The sequence below is a fragment of the Panulirus ornatus genome, chromosome 57, assembly GCF_036320965.1.
Source record: "Panulirus ornatus isolate Po-2019 chromosome 57, ASM3632096v1, whole genome shotgun sequence".
Lineage (NCBI taxonomy): Eukaryota > Metazoa > Arthropoda > Malacostraca > Decapoda > Palinuridae > Panulirus > Panulirus ornatus.
The window spans coordinates 31,029,232-31,056,726 of NC_092280.1; the positions used below are offsets into that span (position 1 = coordinate 31,029,232).

A 27,495-nucleotide genomic window follows, 5' to 3' on the forward strand; every position below is an offset into this window, starting at 1 on the left:
TACATAACTGACTACCAAGCCATGGTTACCAGAGGAACCTACACACACACACACACACACACACACACACACACACACACACACATATATATATATATATATATATATATATATATATATATATATATATATATATATATATATATATATATATATATATCCCTGGGGATAGGGGAGAAAGAATACTTCCCACGTATTCCCTGCGTGTCGTAGAAGGCGACTAAAAGGGGAGGGAGCGGGTGGCTGGAAATCCTCCCCTTTCTTGTTTTTTTTTTAATTTTCCAAAAGAAGGAACAGAGAAGGGGGTCAGGTGAGGATATTCTCTCTAAGGCCCAGTTCTCTGTTCTTAATGCTACCTCGCTAACGCGGGAAATGGCAAATAGTATGAAAAAAAAAAAAAAAAAAAAATATTTTTGCTTTGTCGCTGTCTCGCGCGTTTGAGATGATCATACTTGTCCGTGATGATAGTATGAAGGTGAAGTCACACTTCAGGAGTTCATATAATTATATTCTACTTGTAATTTATGTACACATGTGGCAGGACATGTTTCGTGGAGACAATCCACTTCATCATCATCAATACTTAACAAAGTTATTTAGATGCCAACCTCACACCAATCCGTGTAGGTCCACCACTGTGTGTGGTGGTGACCATTGTGAGGTAGAGTGGTTTAGGAGGGTCTGGGCGTTGACCTGGCCAGCTGGATGTCTTATGAACAACATTCTTTATTTTCGTGTTTTGTCAATGTTCTCATAATGATTTGTTTGATGCTAGGATGGGCTTTAAAGTTGCCTGGGGACGAATTAAAGTTCTTAGTATTAGAAATTACGACACATTCAATGACGTTACGTGTGGCATAATCAGAAGAGGGGAAGAATGGGACTGGGTATTTAAGGTGTACAGAATGGTCGTTTTCATGACAATGTTTAGTCATGGCATTTTTGTGGTCATGCCTGTGTCATAATGACATGCTGCCAATATCACCTCTCACTCACCGCCGGTCTGACCAATGTAGACATTCTTCCATGCCTTGTAAACTGCAGGTGGAAAGATGGAGTGAAAAATATTTTGAGTGATCGGGGCCTGAACATGCAGGAGGGTGAAAGGAGGGCAAGGAATAGAGTGAATTGGAACGAAGTGGTATACCGGGGTCGACGTGCTGTCAATGGATTGAACCAGGGCATGTGAAGCGTCTGAGGTAAACCATGGGAAGTTTTGTGGGGCCTGGATGTGGAAAGGGAGCTGTGGTTTCGGTGCATTATACATGACAGCTAGAGACTGAGTGTGAACGAATGTGGCCTTTGCTGTATCTTCCTAGCGCTACCTCGCGCACATGCGGGGGGAGGGGGTTGTTATTTCATGTGTGGCGGGGTGGCGACGAGAATGGATGAAGGCAGCAAGTATGAATATGTACATGTGTGTATATGTATGTATACGTTGAAATGGATATGTATGTATGTATATGGGCGTTTATGTAAATACGTGTATGTGGGTGGGTTGGGCCATTCCTCGTCTGTTTCCTTGCGCTACCTAGCTGACGCGAGAGACGGCGATTAAGTATATATATATATATATATATATATATATATATATATATATATATAGTTAGTAATGAAGTAAGCTATGGATGGAGTCATGTTTACTAACGTGTTAATAACTGTCAGGTTGCACGGTGTGTTCCCTGCCACCTTAAAGCAAACACAAGCCTTAGAGAGAGAGAGAGAGAGAGAGAGAGAGAGAGAGAGAGAGAGAGAGAGAGAGAGAGAGAGAGAGAGAGAGAGAGAGACAGGAAGAGCGTAGGTTAGGTAGCTTGGCTGGGCTTTTGTAATTTAACATGAGCCACTTAACAGCAATCAAGTAATCATCCGATAATTAATGCCTACACAGTGAACAAGGTCTAACATGCAAGTGATTTACATTGAAACATTGCATGAAGTACATGATGAGAGGACATTACTGGTACAGTAACGAGAGGGAATGGGTGATGGTGGTGGTGGTAGCGTCGTCAGGCTGGCTGGGCCGCCACACCAGGCAGTCGTGAGTCGGCCAGCGTCAGGCAAGCATCACACGGTACCTCCTCCCTCCTCCAGCCTCCTCAACTCGTCAAACATGTCTAAGATCGTGGGAAAGTACAAGATGGAATCCTCCGACAATTTTGATGAGTTCATGAAAGCCCTGGGTAAGTACTTCACATGGAATAGCATGACGTACTACTAGTCATAATATGTTAGCCAGCAACATGGATCAATACACCAGCCGGCTGCACGTGTTCCTCTCTTACCACATGATGGTTCCTCATACCACACTACTATACATCATCATGATGGTTCCTCATACCACATACTACTGTACATCATCATGATGGTTCCTCATACCACATACTACTGTACATCATCATCATCAAGACGTATCATTATAATCTTCATTGTGTATTACAGTCATTTCATTTTGAATGTCTGTAAGGTTTAAGGTGTAAGCCTTTATTTGTGGTAAATCTTACCATTGTTAGGTAGCTTGTATGTTATTCACCACTTGTGGTGTTTTATATAGAAATAATTCAGAGTTATATGGTTCCTGTTAGGTAGTTCAGGTATAAGTGCAGTCTGGCAGATGTTAACCATCATTGTATGGTGTCCACACACACACACACATGTGGTAGACAACGTTTGTGTTGTTGTGTGTTGATGGTGCCAGCTTGTACTGGATATATAAACCAGTTTTACATGGTAGTTAGGTAGTTCCTGGTGGGGGTTGACGGTTGATAATGGTTTCCAACGTGAACCAGAAACATTCATTAACATGGTTTGTTTGAATGAGAAAGAAGCCAAGGTAAGAGTTAGCGTAATGCTAACCAGTTTGGTGATATATCAACGTTATTATTGTAATTCTGTATTAGATGTGCCACTATCAGTAATATTTTTTTATGATTTCAGAAACCTTTAAGTTTTAATGAATACAGAAAGTTCAGCTGTTTGATGTCATTTTTGGATGTGAACAACTGGTGTGTTCAGGTTGGTGTTGTATTGGCTGATACCTCATTGTAAGCTGTTCTAATAATTAGAGCGAGCAAAGGAATTGGTCTGCATTACCTTCATAAAGTTGCATTGAAAACCTTACCTAGGCATCCCTAGCAACCCAGAGTTTCCCGATTTTATGATTTAAAAATATGATCATTAAGTTGGCCATGGTTAAGAGAGTGAGTAGAGGCAACCATCTGCCATGGTGTACTTACCATGTAGTCTTTCTATCAAGTAGTAGTAGTAGTAGTAGTAGTAGGTAGCTTTCAAATTTAATGTTGAACTTTAAGGTAGTAGCAGAATCATGGACTATATCACCCTCTCACTCATGATTTATCACCGAATTTCTTATATCAGAAATATTCCGGCGTGAGTTACATGGTTAGGTTAGATTAAGTAGGTATATAACTCTTAACATACTTTGTTACAGTCACATACGTTAGTCGTAAGGTGGGTTGAATTAGGTTTAGGCCGGTTTACTTGCAAATTAGGGTTAGTTTGGTTATTTGTTAGTTATGTTAGGGTTAGTTTGCTTACTTGTTAGTTATGTTAGGGTTAGTTTGCTTACTTGTTAGTTATGTTAGGGTTAGTTTGCTTGTCAGTTATGTTAGGGTTAGTTTGCTTACTTGTTAGTTATGTTAGGGTTAGTTTGCTTACTTGTTAGTTATGTTAGGGTTAGTTTGCTTACTTGTTAGTTATGTTAGGGTTAGTTTGCTTACTTGTTAGTTATGTTAGGATTAGTTACGTTACTTGTAGTTTAGGTTAGGGGATGGTACTGTGAGTTGCGTTACGTTAATCGCATTTTTACATTTCATGTCCATCTGCCCTAAAACTCGGTCCTCTTGGCCGGGATATCGATTCTTTCAGTTCTTAATGACAATCGCAGTTAAAGAGTCGAATGCCTAAGTATTGAGTCATGATATTACTTCAGTTTGGTCATTTCATTGATGATGCGGTGCTAAACTGGTAAATTTCCAGTTTGATTCCACATTGTTATTAGCTTTGAAAATGAAAATATTTTCTGCGATGTGATTACTTATGAAACCTTGATTGATATCCTTTATGATCGAGATTTAATGTACTAATCACTATTTTATTGAAATATATCAGTTACACCCATGATGGACACCAGCAAAATGGCGTCGCTTGCCAAACTAGGCTCAACGGCCGGCCATGTATGTCATCACGAGCAATAGACGAATTTTATATTATATTTCTACTAATATTGTGTGAACTACATAACCGTTTTATGTTTTTGGTGTTACGTTGTGTTTACGTAGAGTTACAATGTTAGGGTTTTCGGTGAGTTAGGCCAAGATTGGATTGAAGTAAGTTGGGTTTACATTGTTATATGTTAGTTATATTGAAGTGGTCAACAACGTTGGGGTAACCTATGGTTTGTTGTATAAGCTACAGTGAATATAGGCAAGGTTTACGGTGAGGGAGATATGGCTTACGTTTAGGTAGGTTAGAGTTACAGTGACATGGGTTACGTTTAGGTAGGTTAGTCACAGTGACTTGGGTTAGAGGAATGGGAAAGTGACGTCGATTTTGGATGGAGTAACGTAGGAAGGGTTGTGATAAGAATGGCTGAGGTGGGAGTATGTAGGGTCAGGCTGAGGTGGGAGTATGTAGGGTCAGGCTGAGGTGGGAGTATGTAGGGTCAGGCTGAGGTGGGAGTATGTAGGGTCAGGCTGAGGTGGGAGTATGTAGGGTCAGGCTGAGGTGGGAGTATGTAGGGTCAGGCTGAGGTGGGAGTATGTAGGGTCAGGCTGAGGTGGGAGTACGTAGGGTCAGGCTGAGGTGGGAGTATGTAGGGTCAGGCTGAGGTGGGAGTATGTAGGGTCAGGCTGAGGTGGGAGTACGTAGGGTCAGGCTGAGGTGAGGTTGACTGGTTCAAGGGAGCGGTTTGTCTGGCCTAACAGTTATGGGGTGAGGTGTCCCGCGTATTTGGTAGTTTCGTGCAAATAATTCATCTATTCACTCATAAGAACAAAAAAGACAGAGTGTATATTGTATGGTTTATTCACTCATAAGAACAAGAAAGACAGAGTGTATATTGTATGGTTTATTTGTATTGCACATGGCAAGTTGAGAGTGTATATAAGGCCGTGTGTTGGTGATGGATGTGGTGGGAGAAGCATATGTATGTACATTAACACCACCAATATTACCTACCCTCCATCCATAAACTGAACAGAACAGTCGTAGTTTTGATGTATTTGTCACTATGATGACCGGCCTTATTAGAGGTTCAGCATGGGTGAAAACCTTAGTGAATATGTGCAAGCAGAGGCCGTAATAACATAGTGACTCCACTAAGTCAGAAAATCTTGTCTTGTGGCCAGTGGACGTGTATCCCTACCTGTATTAGGACAGTTATATTTCCATCCATCCTCTTAGTGTAACTCATTAACAACAATGGTCTGGCCAGGATTGGTCGTATACGACAAAGGAAGTTGAGAGGGTATGCATTATTATTATATCGTCCGGACGGTAATAATAGGAATGGTTTTTCTCTGTCAATTATGACGTATAAGACATACCATCACCAGGTGGCTGTTTTACTTACACGTAGTTATTTGTAAAGTTATTATAAAAGACTGCAATGTTGGGTCTTGGTTAAATATTTTCTTCTGTTTTTCTGGTCTTAAGATGTTTATAATAGTTATGGTGGATTATGTATGTGTACAGACTAGTGAAGCATTGCACCTTACCCTCTGTTACTCTTAACTAAGGTTCACATTATTCCAGTCATTGGGCCTCTAACTAACTGTTGTATCTGGGAACTCGCATGGAAAGATCAATGATATTCCGGTCAAACTCATTCATATGTTGCCATTGCAGGAAAGTTAAGGATGATGTGAGTGGGTAGGTCTTATGATTGTATTAGCTGCTCATAGGCGTCAAAGGCGAATTAAACAAGTAAGAGTTCCACTGGTTACCACTGCTACATAACATTTAGGCTCTGCTCTGCCAAGGTTAGTTAGGCTTGGTATTTGTAACACCCATGACAAAATGAATGTCCTTGTATGAAGTCTTTTATACATCAAACTTTACAACTCAGTATTTTTGTTTCAAAACTCGTGACTCTCCTGTGTTTTGATGTGTGACTATCAGTTAAGTCAGTATACAAGTTTAATATCACTGGCATATAAGCTGTCTTGCAAACCCTGTATTACACAATAGCTGGGAGTCCTTTGGAGGTGGTGTAGCTTCTCCAGATAACAAATCCCATAATACAAATGTTAATTTCCTTCCTGTACAGGAGTAATGCTTTCCCGTCCTGTCTCTATCTAGTATATTACAAGTCAAGTTCACAGCTGGACGTCCATCTTGCCATTTCTGACCACCAAACTTGACCCATATTCTTGCCCTTTATGTATGTACTGTTCATATTCTTTCCCTGTATTGTATTTTGTTCTGCATGAGTTAGATGTTTGTGTGTTTGTTCGTAATTAGGTAAGCCGTATATACTCTACCAGTCACTTGTTTCACGTACTAACTATGGAGTCCACCATGTCTCGCCCTCCATCTTCTGCCATCTCTCTTCATCATCTTGACGAAATGACCAGTTTTAAAGGCCAGGTGGTTTAGGTCCTGAAAAACTCGTGTTCTTTTCATGTCTTTTCACTTATTTTTTTTATTCTTATTTTGTGTTTTGGTGAGCGTGAATGTGGTGTATATCAGCTTTGGCCTGATTAAACTTGAGTAATGGCTTCCATATTTAGGTCATATTTTTTAAATTTAATTTGTTTCTTTAATATGTACCTTATTGTTATCTTGTTTCTTAGATATATACCGATTTGTTATCTTGTTTCTGTAATATCTACCTTATTCTTATGAAAATGTATTAGATAATTTTCATATGGCATAATTGCCCGCTTTCCTCTCATCTGCAAGTTTGCTCTGGAGCCACAATCATTGTATTACCTTCCTGCTTAACTAAATACTTATGTCATCAAGTGATGGTTTTAAATTTCACACAATTCAGTCTCTCTATCAGCTTATCTACCAGAAAGCGATTTGATAGCTCCAATTTTCTCGACCTTCGTTCTGTACATTTGAAAAAATCCCTTGTCACTTTTTTTTTTTGCCTCGTTAACTGTCTTAATTTTGTAATTTCAATTAGATTTCCTAATCTCTGATTTTACCATTCTCTTAATTTGTGTTAGCTGGTCAGTGTCCCCCCCCCCCCCGTATTACCTTGTATAAGTCATACTTATGTCCTATTATAAGGTGTATAATCTATTAATTATTCATTTTAGGTCATTATTGTTAGTCCTATATGAATTACTTCATTCTCGTTCGTTTTTCATTGTTACCTGGAACATTTGTACGGCAACTTGCTGTTAATGGGTCGCCTGACCCCACACACCAGGTCACCCACCTTCATTACTCGCACCTGATCGATAGTAGTAAGGTCATTACTCGCACCTGATCAATAGTAGTAAGGTCATTACTCGCACCTGATCAATAGTAGTAAGGTCATTACTCGCACCTGATCAATAGTAGTAAGGTCATTACTCGCACCTGATCGATAGTAGTAAGGTCATTACTCGCACCTGATCAATAGTAGTAAGGTCATTACTCGCACCTGATCAATAGTAGTAAGGTCATTACTCGCACCTGATCAATAGTAGTAAGGTCATTACTCGCACCTGATCAATAGTAGTAAGGTCATTACTGGCACCTGATCAATAGTAGTAAGGTCATTACTGGCACCTGATCAATAGTAGTAAGGTCATTACTCGCACCTGATCAATAGTAGTAAGGTCATTACTCGCACCTGATCAATAGTAGTAAGGTCATTACTCGCACCTGATCAATAGTAGTAAGGTCATTACTCGCACCTGATCAATAGTAGTAAGGTCATTACTCGCACCTGATCAATAGTAGTAAGGTCATTACTCGCACCTGATCAGTAGTAGTAAGGTCATTACTCGCACCTGATCAATAGTAGTAAGGTCATTACTCGCACCTGATCAATAGTAGTAAGGTCATTACTCGCACCTGATCAATAGTAGTAAGGTCATTACTCGCACCTGATCAATAGTAGTAAGGTCATTACTCGCACCTGATCAATAGTAGTAAGGTCATTACTCGCACCTGATCAATAGTAGTAAGGTCATTACTCGCACCTGATCAATAGTAGTAAGGTCATTACTCGCACCTGATCAATAGTAGTAAGGTCATTACTCGCACCTGATCAATAGTAGTAAGGTCATTACTCGCACCTGATCAATAGTAGTAAGGTCATTACTCGCACCTGATCAATAGTAGTAAGGTCATTACTCGCACCTGATCAATAGTAGTAAGGTCATTACTCGCACCTGATCAATAGTAGTAAGGTCATTACTCGCACCTGATCAATAGTAGTAAGGTCATTACTCGCACCTGATCAATAGTAGTAAGGTCATTACTCGCACCTGATCAATAGTAGTAAGGTCATTACTCGCACCTGATCAATAGTAGTAAGGTCATTACTCGCACCTGATCAATAGTAGTAAGGTCATTACTCGCACCTGATCGATAGTAGTAAGGTCATTACTCGCACCTGATCAATAGTAGTAAGGTCATTACTGGCACCTGATCAATAGTAGTAAGGTCATTACTCGCACCTGATCGATAGTAGTAAGGTCATTACTCGCACCTGATCAATAGTAGTAAGGTCATTACTGGCACCTGATCAATAGTAGTAAGGTATCTGTGTAGCCTCGCAAAGTTGGCCTTGCCAAAGTCGAGAAGGAACATGTCATTCTCCTCCTTGTCATGTTCACATCTTTCATTATGTTCAATATTATTTCCTTGTACTCATTATTAATGTATTGACATTGAAGTAATTGTTAGTTATCCGTAAAGTCTGTATATAACTGTGGTAAGATCGAGTCCAGCTGAATGTGAAATCTTACAGTAAAAATGAAATTTCTCTTCATAATACATCAGAAAAGGTATTTAAGATTTTTATATTTGGAACAAGTCTGTTTGTGTATGATGTCCAGTAATATTAAACTATAAGACAAGACTTGTATCCGCACATTAGAATGTGTCTGTCCAATGTACAGTATGGCTTCTTATATTGTGAAGAATTGCTGTATAACTTCATATACATCACCACTGGTGTAGTTACGTCATATACATCACCACTGGTGTAGTTACGTCATATACATCATGACTGGTGTAGTTACGTCATATACATCATCACTGGTGTAGTTACGTCATATGCATCACTGGTGTAGTTACGTCATATACATCATGATTGGTGTAGTTACGTCATATACATCACTGGTGTAGTTACGTCATATACATCATGACTGGTGTAATTACGTTATATACATCATGACTGGTGTAATTACGTTATATACATCATCACTGGTGCAGTTACGTCATATACATCATCACTGGTGTAGTTACGTCATATACATCATCACTGGTGTAGTTACGTTATATACATCATGATTGGTGTAGTTACGTCATATACATCATGACTGGTGTAGTTACGTCATATACATCATGACTGGTGTAGTTACGTTATATACATCATCACTGGTGTAGTTACGTTATATACATCATGATTGGTGTAGTTACGTTATATACATCATGATTGGTGTAGTTGTCATATACATCATGACTGGTGTAGTTACGTCATATACATCATGACTGGTGTAGTTACGTTATATATATCACTGGTGTAGTTACGTCATATACATCATGACTGGTGTAGTTACGTTATATACATCATGATTGGTGTAGTACGTCATATACATCATGACTGGTGTAGTTACGTCATATACATCATGACTGGTGTAGTTACGTCATATACATCATGACTGGTGTAGTTACGTCATATACATCATGACTGGTGTAGTTACGTTATATACATCATGATTGGTGTAGTTACGTCATATACATCATCACTGGTGTAGTTACGTTATATACATCATGACTGGTGTAGTTACGTCATATACATCGTGACTGGTGTAGTTACGTCATATACATCATGACTGGTGTAGTTACGTCATATACATCATGACTGGTGTAGTTACGTTATATACACCATGATTGGTGTAGTTACGTCATATACATCATCACTGGTGTAGTTACGTCATATACATCATGACTGGAATAGTTACGTTATATACATCATCACTGGTGTAGTTACGTCATATACATCACTGGTGTAGTTACGTCATATACATCATGATTGGTGTAGTTACGTCATATACATCACTGGTATAGTTACGTCATATACATCACTGGTGTAGTTACGTTATATACACCATGATTGGTGTAGTTACGTCATATACATCACTGGTGTAGTTACGTCATATACATCATGACTGGTGTAGTTACGTTATATACATCATCACTGGTGTAGTTACGTCATATGTTGCTAGTCACACGTCTTAATTATGACCGGATATGTTGATAAGGGAAGACCCTAGACAAGGTTACTGAGCCTCCTGAGGTCTGATCCTTGTTACTTAATTGGACAATGGTTGGCAACACAAGATGATTAATATAACAACGGTTTGCCGGCAACACAAGGTAATTAATATAACAACGGTTTGCCGGCAACACAAGGTAATTAATATAACAACGGTTTGCCGGCAACACAAGGTTACAACATAGCGGAGCATCTCTGGGTGGTTGTCTTCTGCCATGTTTACTCACGTAACTGCTTTTCTTGTCATCATTTGATGGTTCTGGATGGGACAAGTATCTAAATGAATATTTTGTCCATGATAATCAGTAACTTATGAACTGCATAAACTAACGAGCATTCAGAGTGCTCCAAGAACAGCTTGTACCAACTGCCTTCCCTTGTTAATGTGGTGGTGATATGTGCGTGTGACACGCCTGTGCAACATAGAAATGTGGTGGTGATGTGTGCGTGTGACACGCCTGTGCAACATAGAAATGTGGTGGTGTGTGCGTGTGACACGCCTGTGCAACATAGAAATGTGGTAGTGATGTGTGCGTGTGACACGCCTGTGCAACATAGAAATGTGGTAGTGATGTGTGCGTGTGACACGCCTGAGCAACATAGAAATGTGGTGGTGATGTGTGCGTGTGACACGCCTGTGCAACATAGAAATGTGGTGGTGTGTGCGTGTGACACGCCTGTGCAACATAGAAATGTGGTAGTGATGTGTGCGTGTGACACGCCTGTGCAACATAGAAATGTGGTAGTGATGTGTGCGTGTGACACGCGTGAGCAACATAGAAATGTGGTGGTGATGTGTGCGTGTGACACGCCTGTGCAACATAGAAATGTGGTGGTGTGTGCGTGTGACACGCCTGTGCAACATAGAAATGTGGTAGTGATGTGTGCGTGTGACACGCCTGTGCAACATAGAAATGTGGTGGTGATGTGTGCGTGTGACACGCCTGTGCAACATAGAAATGTGGTGGTGTGTGCGTGTGACACGCCTGTGCAACATAGAAATGTGGTAGTGATGTGTGCGTGTGACACGCCTGTGCAACATAGAAATGTGGTAGTGATGTGTGCGTGTGACACGCGTGAGCAACATAGAAATGTGGTGGTGATGTGTGCGTGTGACACGCCTGTGCAACATAGAAATGTGGTAGTGATGTGTGCGTGTGACACGCTTGTGCAACATAGAAATGTAGTGATGTGTGCGTGTGACACGCCTGTGCAACATAGAAATGTTTCCAGGAAAAGTCAATGAAAGTCAGGCTTCAAGCGTGACGTCAGGGCCGGGGTGGGGCCAGCGTGGCTGCTCATTGGTGGCGATGGTGGGGAGACGAGCGGTGGTTGGTGGAGGTGGGGGTGTGGTCGCCTCGTACGACCATCATCGTGGTGTGGAGTGGCGTCTTGTGATCTCATCCCAGTACAAACTTGGCGTCATGCAGTTTCGTCAGATGGTAGCCAGCCAGCCAGCCAGGCCAGTGACATGCTGCAGTATTCTTGGGTCATGTAGGGTAGTTAGTTGTTGTAATAGATGCCATCCCTAGGGTTAGTGAGGGTAGCTGTTGGTGGCAGTTGTCACTCTCGACCCATAATGTCAGAACCAGGGACACCCAGCCACCACAGTGATATTATTAGAGCAACATCATGTACACGTTAATGCTTTCATCTCTGCAAAAAGAAAGCTAATTTACTTGTTATTGTTGTAAAGATTTTGTAGTTTTCTGTGTGTGTGAATGTACATTTTGTAAATGATAATTCCAAAGAATTACTTTATGTAATTATATTAAGCTTGTGTGGGGTGCAGCGGTCAACCCTACATTAAAATACGCTCCCTGAAACACTACTACACACTGAAAATTAGAGTGAGTTACACGTTGTTATATAATGCTGTCTACACCCACCATAACTTGATGGTGTCTACACCCACCATAACTTGTGTTGCCATCCTAGGGCAGTAACCAAGGCCATACCTTGTGTTGCTAGCCTAGGGCAGTAACGAGGGCCACACCTGTTGCCATCCTTGGGCAGTAACGAGGGCCACACCTTGTGTTGCTAGCCTAGGGCAGTAACCAAGGTCACACCTTGTGTTGCTAGCTTAGGGCAGTAACCAAGGCCACACCTTGTGTTGCTAGCCTAGGGCAGTAACCAAGGCCACACCTTGTGTTGCTAGCCTAGGGCAGTAACCAAGGCCACACCTTGTGGCCATGCAATTGTCACAATATTGGTTGGGAGGAGGGGGGGGGGAACGTAAGAAGAATAGTTTATGTTTGAGGGGCGGTACATGTGGACCTAACTATGGATGTGTTCTATAGTCAGACACTCATACATAAAGTTTCCCCACCAGTTAAGCCTAAGAAAAAGAATTTGTTTTTTCAAATCTGCTGCAAGGAAAAGGTCTTTCATGTAAGTAAAAGGTCTTTCGTGTAAGTAAAAGGTCTTTCATGTAAGTAAAAGGTCTTTCGTGTAAGTGAAAGGTCTTTCATGTAAGTAAAAGGTCTTTCATGTAAGTAAAAGGTCTCATGTAAGTAAAAGGTCTTTCATGTAAGTAAAAGGTCTTGCGTGTAAGTAAAAGGTCTTTCATGTAAGTAAAAGGTCTTTCGTGTAAGTAAAAGGTCTTTCATGTAAGTGAAAGGTCTTTCATGTAAGTAAAAGGTCTTTCGTGTAAGTAAAAGGTCTTTCATGTAAGTAAAAGGTCTTGCGTGTAAGTAAAAGGTCTTTCACGTAAGTAAAAGGTCTTTCATGTAAGTAAAAGGTCTTTCATGTAAGTAAAAGGTCTTTCATGTAAGTAGAAGGTCTTTCGTGTAAGTAAAAGGTCTTTCATGTAAGTAAAAGGTCTTTCATGTAAGTACAAGGTCTTTCATGTATGTTAAAGGTCTTTCATGTCATTTGAGCTTGTACCCAGATTTTCAAAGGTTGTATCAGCAAAACATTATGATTGTAAAGTATCAGAAATTAGGGGCTTGTGGCACATGGTATTGCCTTTGGATGAATATTATGTACTGTTGAAGTTGAGGTGTCTTGGCCATGGTAGGATGAACATGTCTTTCATGTGGCAGTCATACTGTCATGTTCCAGGTGTATATATGGTATTATAAAGTTGATGTGTATTGTACAGGTGTTGGCTTGGTGATGAGGAAGATGGGTAATGCAGCAACACCAACAGTAGAGATCACCTTGGAGGATGGTGTGTACATACTGAAGACCATCACAACCTTCAAGACCACTGAGATCAAGTTCAAGTTGGGCGAGGAGTTCCAGGAGACCACTGCTGATGGCCGCACTGTCAAGGTACATTAGAAACTTGCTATTACTTTAGATCCATCCACTAGGTACAGGTCATTGTCTTGTTACATCTGCCAGGTACAAGTCACAGTCCTTTTCCATCTGCCAGGTACATGTCATGGTCTTACAATGGTCCCTTTAGGTACCATTGTTGCATGAATCTTGGCCTACCATATTGTTTTTCTTTCTCTTAAATCACTTGACATATTATGGATGCTCAATACAGTAATTGATCATTTCTGTTCAAGTTTTGGTTCAAGGACATATTTTCCTGTGTTTTATTTGTTGTGACTTGCTTGAGTAATGAGAAAAAAGGATGTATAAGATGCAATATGTAGAATATATTGGAGGATTGCTTTATTTTGATCACTGAACTTTACATAAGTCAGTCATAGGGAAGTAGTTAAGCAAGCTCTCAAACCCTGAACAGAGCCTTAACACTCAGGATAAATGAAGTGGGAGAATAAGAGAGAATATTAGAACAAAAGACTTGCAGCGGCATAAGTATTAATTGTTTATTTTATCCCAGTAATCTTTATATCCATTCTTGCATTTATAGTCCATTTGTAGTTGCAGTTGTATAAAAGTCTTTAAGTTGACAGAAGTGGAAATTACTTTTAGTCATTGAATTATGCTTTTAGATGTTTCTGAAGTGTTTCTTGATGCTGTCATTACACTTACTTTTATTAGATATTGAAATTGCTTATCTTGCTGCTGCAGTTATTACTATTTTAGATTAATCTATAAATCATGTAAAAATGTCTGCATTTGTTTTTGCTATTGGTTCCTCTAACATTGAATTAGGGGCCAGTAAACTTGTCTCTCTCTTAGTTAGATGAATACGAATATCTGTATTGCTGAACATTTGTAAACTACATATGGACATTTTTTGGCTTCTCAACAGTCAACCATTACTTTGGATGGCAACAAGATGATCCATAATCAGCTTGGGGACAAAGAGAAGGAGGAGAAGGACTCTGTTCTCGTTCGTGAGTTTACAGATACAGAAATGCTCATGGTAAGACTCCTTAATTGTGGCAAGGATTCTTGGTTTGCACTTCATTAAGAGACTATTGTCTCATACCTCGAAAAGCTACTAATTATAGTGATCAACAGAGATTTTGTCCCATGGGAAAAATATGTCTTTCTTGTATATTTTTGCATGCTGAATCCAAATATTCATTTTTTTATTTATTTTGCTTTGTCGCTGTCTCCCGCGTAAGCGAGGTAGCACAAGGAAACAGACGAAAGAATGGCCCAACCCATCCACATATACATGTATATACATACACGTCCACACACGCAAATATACATACTTATACATCTCAATGTACCCATATATATACACACAGACATATACATATATACACATGTACATAATTCATACTGTCTGCTTTTATTTATTCCCATCGCCACCTCCTCACACGTGGAATAACAACCCCCTCCCCTCTCATGTGTGCGAGGTAGTGCAAGGAAAAGACAACAAAGGCCCCATTCGTTCACACTCAGTCTCTAGCCGTCATGTAATGATGCACCGAAACCACAGCTCCCTTTCCACATCCAGGCCCCACAAAACTTTCCATGGTTTACCCCAGACGCTTCACATGCCCTGGTTCAATCCATTGACAGCACGTCGACCCCGGTATACCACATCGTTCCAATTCACTCTATTCCGTGCACGCCTTTTACCCTCCTGCATTTTCAGGCCCCGATCACTGAAAATCTTTTTCACTCTATCTTTCCACCTCCAATTTGGTCTCCCACTTCTCCTCATTCCCTCCACCTCTGACACATATATCCTCTTGGTCAATCTTTCCTCACTCATTGTCTCCATGTGACCAAACCATTTCAAAACACCCTCTTTTGTTCTCTCAACCACACACTTTTTATTTCCACACATCTCTCTTACCCTTAAATTACTTACTCCATCAAACCACCTCACACCACATATTGTCCTCAAACATCTCATTTCCAGCACATCCACCCTCCTGCGCACAACTCTATCCATAGCCCACGCCTCGCAACCATACAACATTGTTGGAACCACTATTCCTTCAAACATACCCATTTTTGCTTTCCGAGATAATGTTCTCGACTTCCAAACATTCTTCAAGGCTCCCAGAATTTTTGCCCCCTCACCCACCCTATGATTCACTTCTGCTCCGATGGTTCCATCTTTTGCCAAATCCACTCCCAGATATCTAAAACACTTTACTTCCTCCAGTTTTTCTCCATTTAAACTTACCTCCCAATTGACTTGACCCTCAACCCTACTATACCTAATAACCTTGCTCTTATTCACATTTACTCTTAACTTTCTTCTTTCACACACTTTACCAAACTCAGTCACCAGCTTCTGCAGTTTCTCACATGAATCAGCCACCAGCGCTGTATCATCAGCAAACAACAACTGACTCACTTCCCAAGCCTCTCATCCACAACAGACTGCATACTTGCTCCTCTTTCCAAAACTTGCATTTACCTCCCAAACAACCCCATCCATAAACAAATTAAACAACCATGGAGACATCACACACCCCTGCTGCAAACCTACATTCACTGAGAACCAATCACTTTCCTCTCTTCCTACACGAACACATGCCCTACATCCTCGATAAAAACTTTTCACTGCTTCTAACAACTTGCCTCCCACACCATATATTCTTAATACATTCCACAGAGCATCTCTATCAACTCTATAATATGCCTTCTCCAGATCCATAAATGCTACATACAAATCCATTTGCTTTTCTAAGTATTTCTCTCATACATTCTTCAAAGCAAACACCTGATCCACACATCCTCTACCACTTCTGAAACCACACTGCTCTTCCCCAATCTGATGCTCTGTACATGCATTCACCCTCTCAATCAATACCCTCCCATATAATTTACCAGGAATACTCAACAAACTTATACCTCTGTAATTTGAGCACTCACTCTTATCCCCTTTGCCTTTGTACAATGGCACTATGCAAGCATTCCGCCAGTCCTCAGGCACCTCACCATGAATCATACATACATTAAATAACCATACCAACCAGTCAACAATACAGTCATCCCCTTTTTTGATAAATTCCACTGCAATACCGTCCAAACTTGCTGCCTTGCCGGCTTTCATCTTCCACAAAGCTTTTACTACCTCTTCTCTGTTTACCAAATCATTTTCCCTAACCACCCTCTCACTTTGCACACCACCTCGACCAAAACACTCTATATCTGCCACTCTGTCATCAAACACATTCAACAAACCTTCAAAATACTCACTCCATCTCCTTCTCACATCACCACTACTCGTTATCACCTCCCCATTAGCCCCGTTCACTGAAGTTCTCATTTGCTCCCTTGTCTTACGCACTTTATTTACCTCCTTCCAAAACATCTTTTTATTCTCCCTAAGATTTAGTGATACTCTCTCACCCCAACTCTCATTTGCCCTCTTTTTCACCTCTTGCACCTTTCTCTTGACCTCCTGCCTCTTTCTTTTATACGTCTCCCACTCATTTGCATTTTTTCCATGCAAAAATCGTCCAAATGCCTCTCTCTTCTCTTTCACTAATAATCTTACTTCTTCATCCCACCACTCACTACCCTTTCTAATCAACCCACCTCCCACGCTTCTCATGCGACAAGCATCTTTTGCGCAAGCCATCACTGCTTCCCTAAATACATCCCATTCCTCCCCCACTCCCCTTACCTCCTTTGTTCTCACCTTTTCCATTCTGTACTCAGTCTCTCCTGGTACTTCCTCACACAAGTCTCCTTCCCAAGCTCACTTACTCTCACCACTCTCTTCACCTCAACATTCTCTCTTCTTTTCTGAAAACCACTACAAATCTTCACCTTCACCTCCACAAGATAATGATCAGACATCCCTCCAGTTGCACCTCTCAGCACATTAACATCTAAAAGTCTCTCTTTCGCACTCCTATCAATTAGCACGTAATCCAATAAAGCTCTCTGGCCATCTCTCCTACTTACATACGTATACTTATGTATATCTCGCTTTTTAAACCAGGTATTCCCAATCACCAGTCCTTTTTCAGCACATAAATCTACAAGCTCTTCACCATTTCTATTTACAACACTGAACACCCCATGTATACCAATTATTCCCTCAGCTGCCACATTACTCACCTTTGCATTTAAATCACCCATCACTATAACCCGGTCTTGTGCATCAAAACCACTGACACACTTGTTCAGCTGCTCCCAAAACACTTGCCTCTCATGATCTTTCTTCTCATGCCCAGGTGCATATGCACCAATAATCTCCCATCTCTCTCCATCAACTTTCAGTTTTACCCATATCAATCTAGAATTTACTTTTTTACACTCTATCACATACTCCCACAACTCCTGTTTCAAGGGTAGCTACTCCTTCCCTTGCTCTTGTCTTCTCACTAACCCCTGACTTTACTCCCAAGACATTCCCAAACCACTCTTCCCCTTTACCCTTGAGCTTTGTTTCACTCAGAGCCAAAACATCCAGGTTCCTTTCCTCAAACATACTACCTATCTCTCCTTTTTTCTCATCTTGGTTACATCCACACACATTTAGACACGGTAGTCTGAGCCAGCGAGTCATCATGGGCCTGCAGAAACAAGACTGGAAATGTTGGGATATTAATGCAGTGGCCACTCTGAGTAGTAGTTCTCTGTCACTTGAAGGCAAGAACTCCATTGTCTTTTCCTCTCGACAGATTGTGCTTTTTTATATTAAAAGTTGTGCTGATACCCCATCATTATAATGCTGAGAAACTGAATAGTCTGCATTCTTACCGCTACATCTGCAGTGAACTGACATTCTTATTGCAAAAATGTTCTTCACACCCCTCATTAAAAATGTTATGAGTATTACTTTGGTTGTAAAGTGGGTGACAAGGATATAAGTTGGCCCCCCCCATATTTATTGTAATATATGTGTCAGGCCTCTCACAATATGGGCAAAAGGTTCATGCCATATGCCTTTTGCCATTCTTGTGGTTTGGAGAGAACCTAAAGATCATGCTTCACATTGCCACTGCCTGACTTGTATATATGGTATAACATCAGAATCCAAGCATGCTGTTAAGTATCCTAATTTTCCATCTGCTATGATGCCAGTAGAAATGTGACACTGAGTGATGATGAGTCTGGTAATGAGAAAGTAGGCTAAGTAGAGGTCAATATAGATCCAACATTTGAAGCAAGCTGTTCTGAGTCAAGATCTTAATGGTCTCACCTGTGTTTTAAATTTCTTTGAAAAGCAAGCCAAACTTTTGGGTTCCAGGTTAAAGGGTTGGAATCCTCTGCAGAATGAAACTAAAGTCTGTTTTTTATTGTGATTACCATGCCGTTTTCAAATAGCTTTTTCATATACAGCACTAGGGTGCAATATGAGTCTAAAAATCCACTTTTTGGACTTGCTCTTAGACTTTTTCCCAGAAAATCTTGGGGTAGTCATTGATGAGCATGGCAAAAGATTTCACTTGGACATTTTGGATGTGGAAAAACAGTACCAAGGAAAGTGAAGCTCCTCTATGTTGGCAGATTACTGCTGGACACTAAGAAGGAATGTTCCTTAGGCCAAATATAGCCAAAAATTGTACACTTCTACATTTCAGAGGTAAGTTTTTAATTGTGATACCAGCCTTATTTATGAATGATTAATATACCCTTATTGTAAAATTTTATTGCTCTGTCACTTAAAAACCATGCATGATAGAAAAATAAAACTTTTGTTGACCGTTGTTATTGTAGTTATATATTTTAGGTGAAGTAATTTGATCATATGGTTGTTGGAGAAAGTTTTCCTGTTTATTAGGGACAGAAGGCAAATGCAGGATACTAGGAATTAGTGCCTCGCCAAATGGTAGGATTGTTACTGTACCTTTCAGTACTCACTGTCATAAAGTGGCACCAGTTGTTGCTATTTTCATGAAATAATTGTGAATTTAGAACTCGCATTTATGAATCTGGAGAAGGCATATGATAGAGTTGATAGAGATGCTCTGTGGAAGGTATTAAGAATATATGGTGTGGGAGGCAAGTTGTTAGAAGCAGTGAAAAGTTTTTATCGAGGATGTAAGGCATGTGTACGTGTAGGAAGAGAGGAAAGTGATTGGTTCTCAGTGAATGTAGGTTTGCGGCAGGGGTGTGTGATGTCTCCATCATACTCATAGATACTTAAATTCTCTCGCGTCTTCTTGTCTTTCTACCCCCAAATCCACAGCACAATTTAGTACACTCTTCTTTCACTCTGTGGTTTTACAAAATCTATACTTTTGCTCTTTTTCCTTTCAAACACCATTACTGTACTTGCATTAACCTTCAATTACCTATGCTTACACATCATAAAACACAGTTACAATCTTCTGCAACTCCTCTTCACTCAGCAAACAACAGAATATCATTCACAAACAGGCTTGCCACTAGCCACCATATCACTACCACTCTCCATCTCTGCACCTCTTTTCCCTGGTTTTGCTTTCATCTCTCTTATCACTCCAACCCACCCACATACACATGTATATACATACATGCCCACACACACACATATACATTTCAGTGTATACATACATATACATACACAGACATATACTTGTGTACATATTCATACTTGCTACCTTTATCCATTCCCATCGCCACCCCGTCACACATGAAATGGCACCCCCCTCCCCCTGCGTGTGTGCAAGGTAGCGCTAGGAAAAGACAACAAAGGCCACATTCGTTCACACTCATTCGGTTTGCAGCAGGGGTGTGTGATGTCTCCATTGTTGCTTAATTTGTTTATGGATGGGGTGGTCTCGGAGGTGAATGCAAGAGTTTTGGAGAGAGGGGCAAGCATGCAGTCTGTTCTGGATGAGAGGGCCTGGGAAGTGAGTCAGTTGTTGTTTACTTATGATACAGCGCTGGTGGCTGATTCAGGTGAGAAAGTGCAGAAGTTGGTGACTGAGTTTGGTAAAGTGTGAAAGAAGAAAGGTGAGAGTAAATGTGAATAAGAGCAAGGTTATTAGGTTCAGTAAGGTTGAGGGACAAGTTGATTGGGAGGTAAATTTTTTGAATGGAGAAGGGCTGGAGAAAGTAAAGTGTTTAGATATCTGGGAGTGGATTTAACAGCATGGAACCATGGAAGCAGAAGTGAGTCACGGTGGGGGAGGGTGCAAAGGTTCTGGAAGTGTTGAAGAATGTGTGGGAGGCGAGAATGTTATCTTGGAGAGCAAAAATGAGCATGTTTGAAGGAATAGTGGTTCCAACAGTGTTATATGGTTACAAGGCATGGGCTATAGATAGTGTTGCGCGGAGGAGGGTGGATGTGTTGAAAATGAAATGTTTGAGGACAACATGTAATGTGAGATGGTTTGATTAAGTAATGAAAGGGTAAGAGAGATGTGTGGTAATAAAAAGAGTGTGGTTGAGGGAGCAGAGGAGAGTGTGTTGAAATGGTTTGGTCACTTGAAGAGAATGAGTGAGGAAAGATTGACAAAGAGGATGTATGTGTCAAAGGTAGAGGGAACGAGGAGAAGCGGGAGACCAAAGTGGAGGTGGAAGGATGGAGTGAAAAAGATTTTGAGTGATCAGGGCCTGAACATACAGGAGGGTGAAAATTGTGCAAGGAATAGAGTGAATTGGAATGATGTGGTATATCGGGGTTGACGTGCTGTCATTAGATTGAACCAGGGCTTGTGAAGTGTCTGGGGTAAACCATGGAAAGTTTTGTGGAGCCTGGATGTGGAAAGGGAGCTGTGGTTTTGATGCATTACACATGACAGCAAGAGACTGAGTGTGAACGAATGTGGCCTTTTTTTGTCTTTTTCAAGTGCTACCTTGGGGGGGGTGCTTTTACATGTGTGGTGGGGTGGTGACAGGAATGGATGAAGGCAATGAGTATGAATATCTACATGTGTATATATCTGTGTATGTATATGTATGTGTATGTTGAAATGTATAGGTATGTATATGTGCATGTGTGGTCGTTTATATATATACATGTGTATGTGGTTGAATTGGGGCATTCTTTCATCTGTTTCTTTGCACTAATTGGGAGGTAAGTTTGAATGGAGAAAAACTGGAGAAGGTGAAGTGTTTTAGATATCTTTAAGTGGATTTAGCAGCGGATGGAACCATGGAAGTGGAAGTGAGTCACATGGTGGGGGAGGGGGCGAAGGTTCTGGGAGCATTGAAGAATGTGTGGAAGTTGAGAACATCCCCTGTCTTTCCTAAAAACCCCTTGCTCTTCACTTATTCTGCATTCAGTCACTTGCATAATCCTGTCAGTTAACATTCTGGCATACACTTTTCCTAGTTTACTTAACAAACTTATCCCCTGTAAATGCTACATACATCCTTAGCACCTTTTACATGTGTGGTGGGGTGGCGACAGGAATGGATGAAGGCAATGAGTATGAATATCTACATGTGTATATATCTGTGTATGTATATGTATGTGTATGTTGAAATGTATAGGTATGTATATGTGCATGTGTAGTCGTTTATATATATACATGTGTATGTGGGTGAATTGGGGCATTCTTTCATCTGTTTCTTTGCACTAATTGGGAGGTAAGTTTGAATGGATAAAAACTGGAGGAGGTGAAGTGTTTTAGATATCTTTAAGTGGATTCAGCAGCGGATGGAACCATGGAAGTGGAAGTGAGTCACATGGTGGGGGAGGGGGCGAAGGTTCTGGGAGCATTGAAGAATGTGTGGAAGTTGAGAACATCCCCTGTCTCCTAAAAACCCCTTGCTCTTCACTTATTCTGCATTCAGTCACTTGCATAATTCTGTCAGTTAACATTCTGGCATAAACTTTTTCTAGTTTACTTAACAGACTTATCCCCTGTAAATGCTACATACATCCTTAGCACCTTTTCCTTTGAATAAAAGAACGATAATACCTTTCACCCAATCCTCAGGTACAACCTTCTGTTTCCATGCTGAATTACATATAAGATGCATCCACTCTGTAACACTTTCTCCATACTTTAGCCATAATCCCACCCACTCTAGGTGCCTTTCCTACCTTCAGCCTCATTATTGCCCTTTTTACCTCCCTTTTTGCAGTAGGCCCTTGCACTTGTATTGTCTTCCTTCCCTCCTTCATATCCATGTATGTGACTACTGCTGCCTCTGCTTCTCCCACATCCATTAGTTCTTTAAAATACTCTTCCCATCTTTCACTTCCTCCTTTTCATTCAGCAGCTCTTCTACCTTACTTCTCACGTTAATATTTCCACTCTTACATCCACCACTTTCTTTTTTCACCTCCTAGTATAGTTTCTTATTTTCCCAAAACTTTTCACTTCCTTCAAAATCTTCTGCTCTTTTTTTGCTTTCCTCTATTAGCATCTTATCATTCCACTTACATATCTTGTCTTGTTCCCTTCTTTACTGAACTTCCACTGGTACATTCCTATTGAGCAATCTACCATATGCCTTTTTCTTCTATTTCACAGCATTTCTAATCTCTTCTGTCCACCATGTATTTCCCTTTTTATTCCAGTATCTCACTACCTTGTATCCAACTACTGATTCTCCAACCTTTAATTGTATTTCTCTTAACATTTTGAACAGCTCATTCACACATGACTGCATTCCTACATTCACTACACTTTCATCAAAGCTTTAAGTTACCATCCTTTCACACTCCTCCCTGCAGTTTTTCTGATTCATCTCTCTTGCCAACACTTTTACCTCCATTCTTCCTAACACCATACCTCTACTTCTCTCTGATCTTCATTCCCACAAGAACTGAAATGGTCAGAGTTTCCAAAGAATCCTCTCATGGCTTTATCATCTAGCACAGCCTTTCGTGATGTTTCATCCACTGCCACATAGTTGAAGTCCTTTGCTCTTCTCTTCCATCATCCTCATCCATAAATATCTGTGAATCATCTTGTGCTGAAAAAAGGTGTTTGCAAGGAATAAACCCCTCTCAGCACAAACATACAATGATGTTGATCATCTTGGAGGTGAGAGTGTAGGTGAAGAATACAAGGAGTAATGGCAGAACTTTATTGCTTAACGTTGAGAGTGTAGGTGAAGAATGCAAGGAGTAATGTTAGAGCTTTATTGCTTTAACGTTTTGACCCACACCTTGTGGGCTACCTGAGAATTTTGCTCCCGGCTTGGATGTTGTACTCCAGACTCTGCACCTCACAACCAATGACCTTGCTGCTTTTGTTACACACACAAAACTTTCCCTATGGTATGTGTTATTATTTACTTTGATGTATGGAGCTTCAATTCTTTTTCTCATTCAACAAGGATGTATCCGAAACTCTGGTTAACCATCCTTGAGAACATCCTTTAGTTTTTTCTTCTTTCACTGCATCGTGGAACAACTTTGTCTACCCAGTCAATATTGACCTGGTATAGCTGCCCCCTCAATTGTTTGTTGATAAATCCAGTCCTTTAAAATTTGATAACACATCATGGATCTTGCTTTGATGCAAAGTTTTACACCTGCATGCTTAGGCTAATTATTTTCTGCAAAAATCTTAAAAATTCCCCTCTTTGATTTGAAATCTTGACCTGTCGAAGTGCCATGATAATTCTTAGATGTATCTTTCTGGATTTTTTTTGAATATTCAACTTTCTTTGCAATTAAGAGCAAATCGTATATATGTTTTGCATCATAACACATCAAGTTTCTTTTAGAAGACAGTGTGATTGTGTATGAGGCAAAATTTTGGAAAACACGAGTTATGTGCCTTAGAATGGTATGTTATTTGTACTGGTGTAAATTTGGGTATCAAACAGTTGAACCAGCTACTAGGAAGACTGACACTTTTTTATTCCTGGATTATTAGCTTTAATTTTTTCCCATTATAACTGAATTGGCAAAAGAGCACCTGTAGTGTTATCTTTAATGCTTTATGCTTCTTGAGGAAAATTTTATTTCTTGTGTTTTGTTTAGTATATTCTCATTTGCCAGAAATATTATGGATTGTATAAGAAACAGAGAAAGGCAAGACTGCATATAGTGGAATTCCCTAGGTTTACTTTCCAGAGTATGAAATTACTTTTTATCTTTTTTTAGTCTCATCTCTGGGCATTGCAGCACCATCTTCCATGAAGCCTTACTTTGATTTTCATACATATTTATCATACATAATCAGTTTCCCATGTCATCGGGGTAGCGCCAGGAAACAGACGAAGAATGGCTCATCCACTCATATACATGTATATATATATATATATACGTAAATGCCCATATACGCACATATACATACATATACATAACATACGCAGACATGTACATATATACGCATGTACCTATCTATACTTGCTTGCCTTCATCCATTCCTGTTGCTACCCTGCCCTACAGGAAACCGCAATTGTTACCCCCCGCTTCAGTGAGGTAGCGTCAGGAAAACAGACAAAAACGGCCACATTCATTCACACTCATTCTTTAGCTGTCATGTGTAATGCACCGAAACCACAGCTCCCTATCCACATCCAGGCCCCATAGACCTTGCCATGGTTTACCCCAGATGCTTCACATGCCCTGGTTCAGTCCATTGATAGCATGTCGACCCTGGTATACCACATCATTCCAATTCACTCTATTCCTTGCATGCCTCTTACTCTGCTGTATTTTCAGGTGCTTCAGTGAGGTAGTGCCAGGAAAACAGACGAAAAGGGCCACATTCATTCACACTCATTCTTTAGCTGTCATGTGTAATGCACCGAAACCACAGCTCCCTATCCACATCCAGGCCCCATAGACCTTTCCATGGTTTACCCCAGATGCTTCACACGCCCTGGTTCAGTCCATTGACAACATTTTGACCCTGGTATACCACATCATTCCAATTCACTCTATTCCTTGCATGCCTCTCACCCTCCTGTATTTTCAGGTCCTGATTGCTCAAAATCTTTTTCACTCCATCCTTCCACCTCCTATTTGGTCTCCTGCTTTTCATTGTTCCCTCCACCTCTGACACATATATCCTCTTTGTCAGTCTTTCCTCACTCATTTGCTCCATATGTCCAGACAATTTCAACACACCCTCTTCTGTTATCTCACCACACTCTTTATTTCCACACATCTCTCTTACCCTTTCATTACTTACTTGATCAAACCACCTCACATCACATATTGTCCTCAAACATTTCATTTCCATAAAAAAAGTTTTGTGGCTGTTGAGTTTACTGCTGTTGCGAAGTATTGTAAGAATGAATTTCTTTTTCCTTTCAGGAATGTAAGGTTGATGATGTTGTATGTAAACGTGTCTACAAACGTCAGGAATAGATTGAACATTCTGGCTGCACTTTTGTGCCAAAGATGGTAACTTCATGGTGGACACCAATCAAATGATAACGATAAATAGGTATTGTTTGTTTATGATTACTGCCTCATTAACAGTAGCATTGATACTACCCTGCAACTCTCAAAAGAAGTGATCATATATTTGAATATTACATGACAAAGTAATTGCATTGGCTGTAACAAGTTGTATTTAATTTTAGCATTATTTGTGGCTGTCCAGCAAATGCTCCATCTTATTGTATGTGTTATTCATACTGTATTTTTTTAATCCTTCTCTTCTTACTTTGCTCAAAATAGTTTTGGTATGGCGTTTTGTATTTAGCTACAATGTTAAACGCTATTGAATTAGATGTGAACGTGTTTGTGATGAAATATCTGATTTAGAAATGTTTGCAACTTATTTTTTTCCCATTTAATCTTTGTCATTTTCCCAATTAGACTAAATGTTAAGGATGAAAATGCAAATTATTGACACTAGGGTATCAACATTTTGTAATCTTTATATATTAAATTTCCATCTTTGTATAGTGTTTTCTAATTCATTGTAATAGCTGAAAATTATTGTAATGATTTTCATTATTTTTAGGATGCTTTATTTAAATCTAAGGTAGTTAGGAAGAAAGTTGAGAGTAAATGTGAATAAGAGCAAGGTTATTAGGTACAGTAGGGTTGAGGGTCAAGTCAGTTGGGAGGTAAGTTTGAATGGAGAAAAACTGGAGGAAGTGAAGTGTTTTAGATATCTGGGAGTGGATTTGGCAGCGGATGGAACCATGGAAGCGGAAGTGAATCATAGGGTGGGGGAGGGGCAAAAATTCTGGGAGCTTTGAAGAATGTGTGGAAGTTGAGAACATTATCTCGGAAAGCAAAAATGGGTATGTTTGAAGAAATAGTGGTTCCAACAGTGTTGTATGGTTGTGAGGCGTAGGCTATGGATAGAGTTGTGCGAAGGAGGGTGAATATGCTGGAAATGAGATGTTTGAGGACAATATGTGGTGTGAGGTGGTTGAGAGAGCAGAAGAGGGTGTTTTGAAATGGTTTGGTCACATAGAGAGAATGAGTGAGGAAAGATTGACAAAGAGGATATGTGTCAGAGGTGGAGGGAACGAGGAGAAGTGGGAGACCAAATTGGAGGTGGAAAGATGGGGTGAAAAAGATTTTAAGTGATCGGGGCCTGAACATGCAGGAGGGTGAAAGGCGTGCAAGGAATAGAGTGAATTGGAACTATGTGGTATACTGGGGTTGACGTGCTGTCAATGGATTGAACCAGGGCATGTGAAGCATCTTGGGTAAACCATGAAAAGTTCTGTGGGGCATGGATGTGGAAAGGGAGCTGTGGTTTCGGTGCATTATTACATGACAGCTAGAGACTGAGTGTGAACGAATGGGGCCTTTGTTGTCTTTTCCTAGCGCTACCTCGCACACGTGAGGGGGGAGGGGGTTGTTATTTCATGTGTGGCAAGATGGCGATGGGAATGAATAAAGGCAGACAGTATGAATTATGTAC

General features: G+C 40.3%; 1 protein-coding gene across 1 annotated transcript; it reads left to right on the forward strand.

Moving 5' to 3' along the window:
- Window positions 1–1,765: 1,765 nt before the first annotated feature.
- LOC139766415 (sodium/calcium exchanger regulatory protein 1-like) lies at window positions 1,766–26,514 on the forward strand. Its single transcript, XM_071695057.1, has 4 exons — window positions 1,766–2,180; window positions 13,569–13,741; window positions 14,640–14,753; window positions 25,920–26,514. The coding sequence occupies exons 1-4, from the start codon at window positions 1,979–1,981 to the stop codon at window positions 25,971–25,973; spliced, it is 543 nt and encodes a 180-aa protein (XP_071551158.1). The 5' UTR covers window positions 1,766–1,978; the 3' UTR covers window positions 25,974–26,514.
- Window positions 26,515–27,495: the final 981 nt, after the last annotated feature.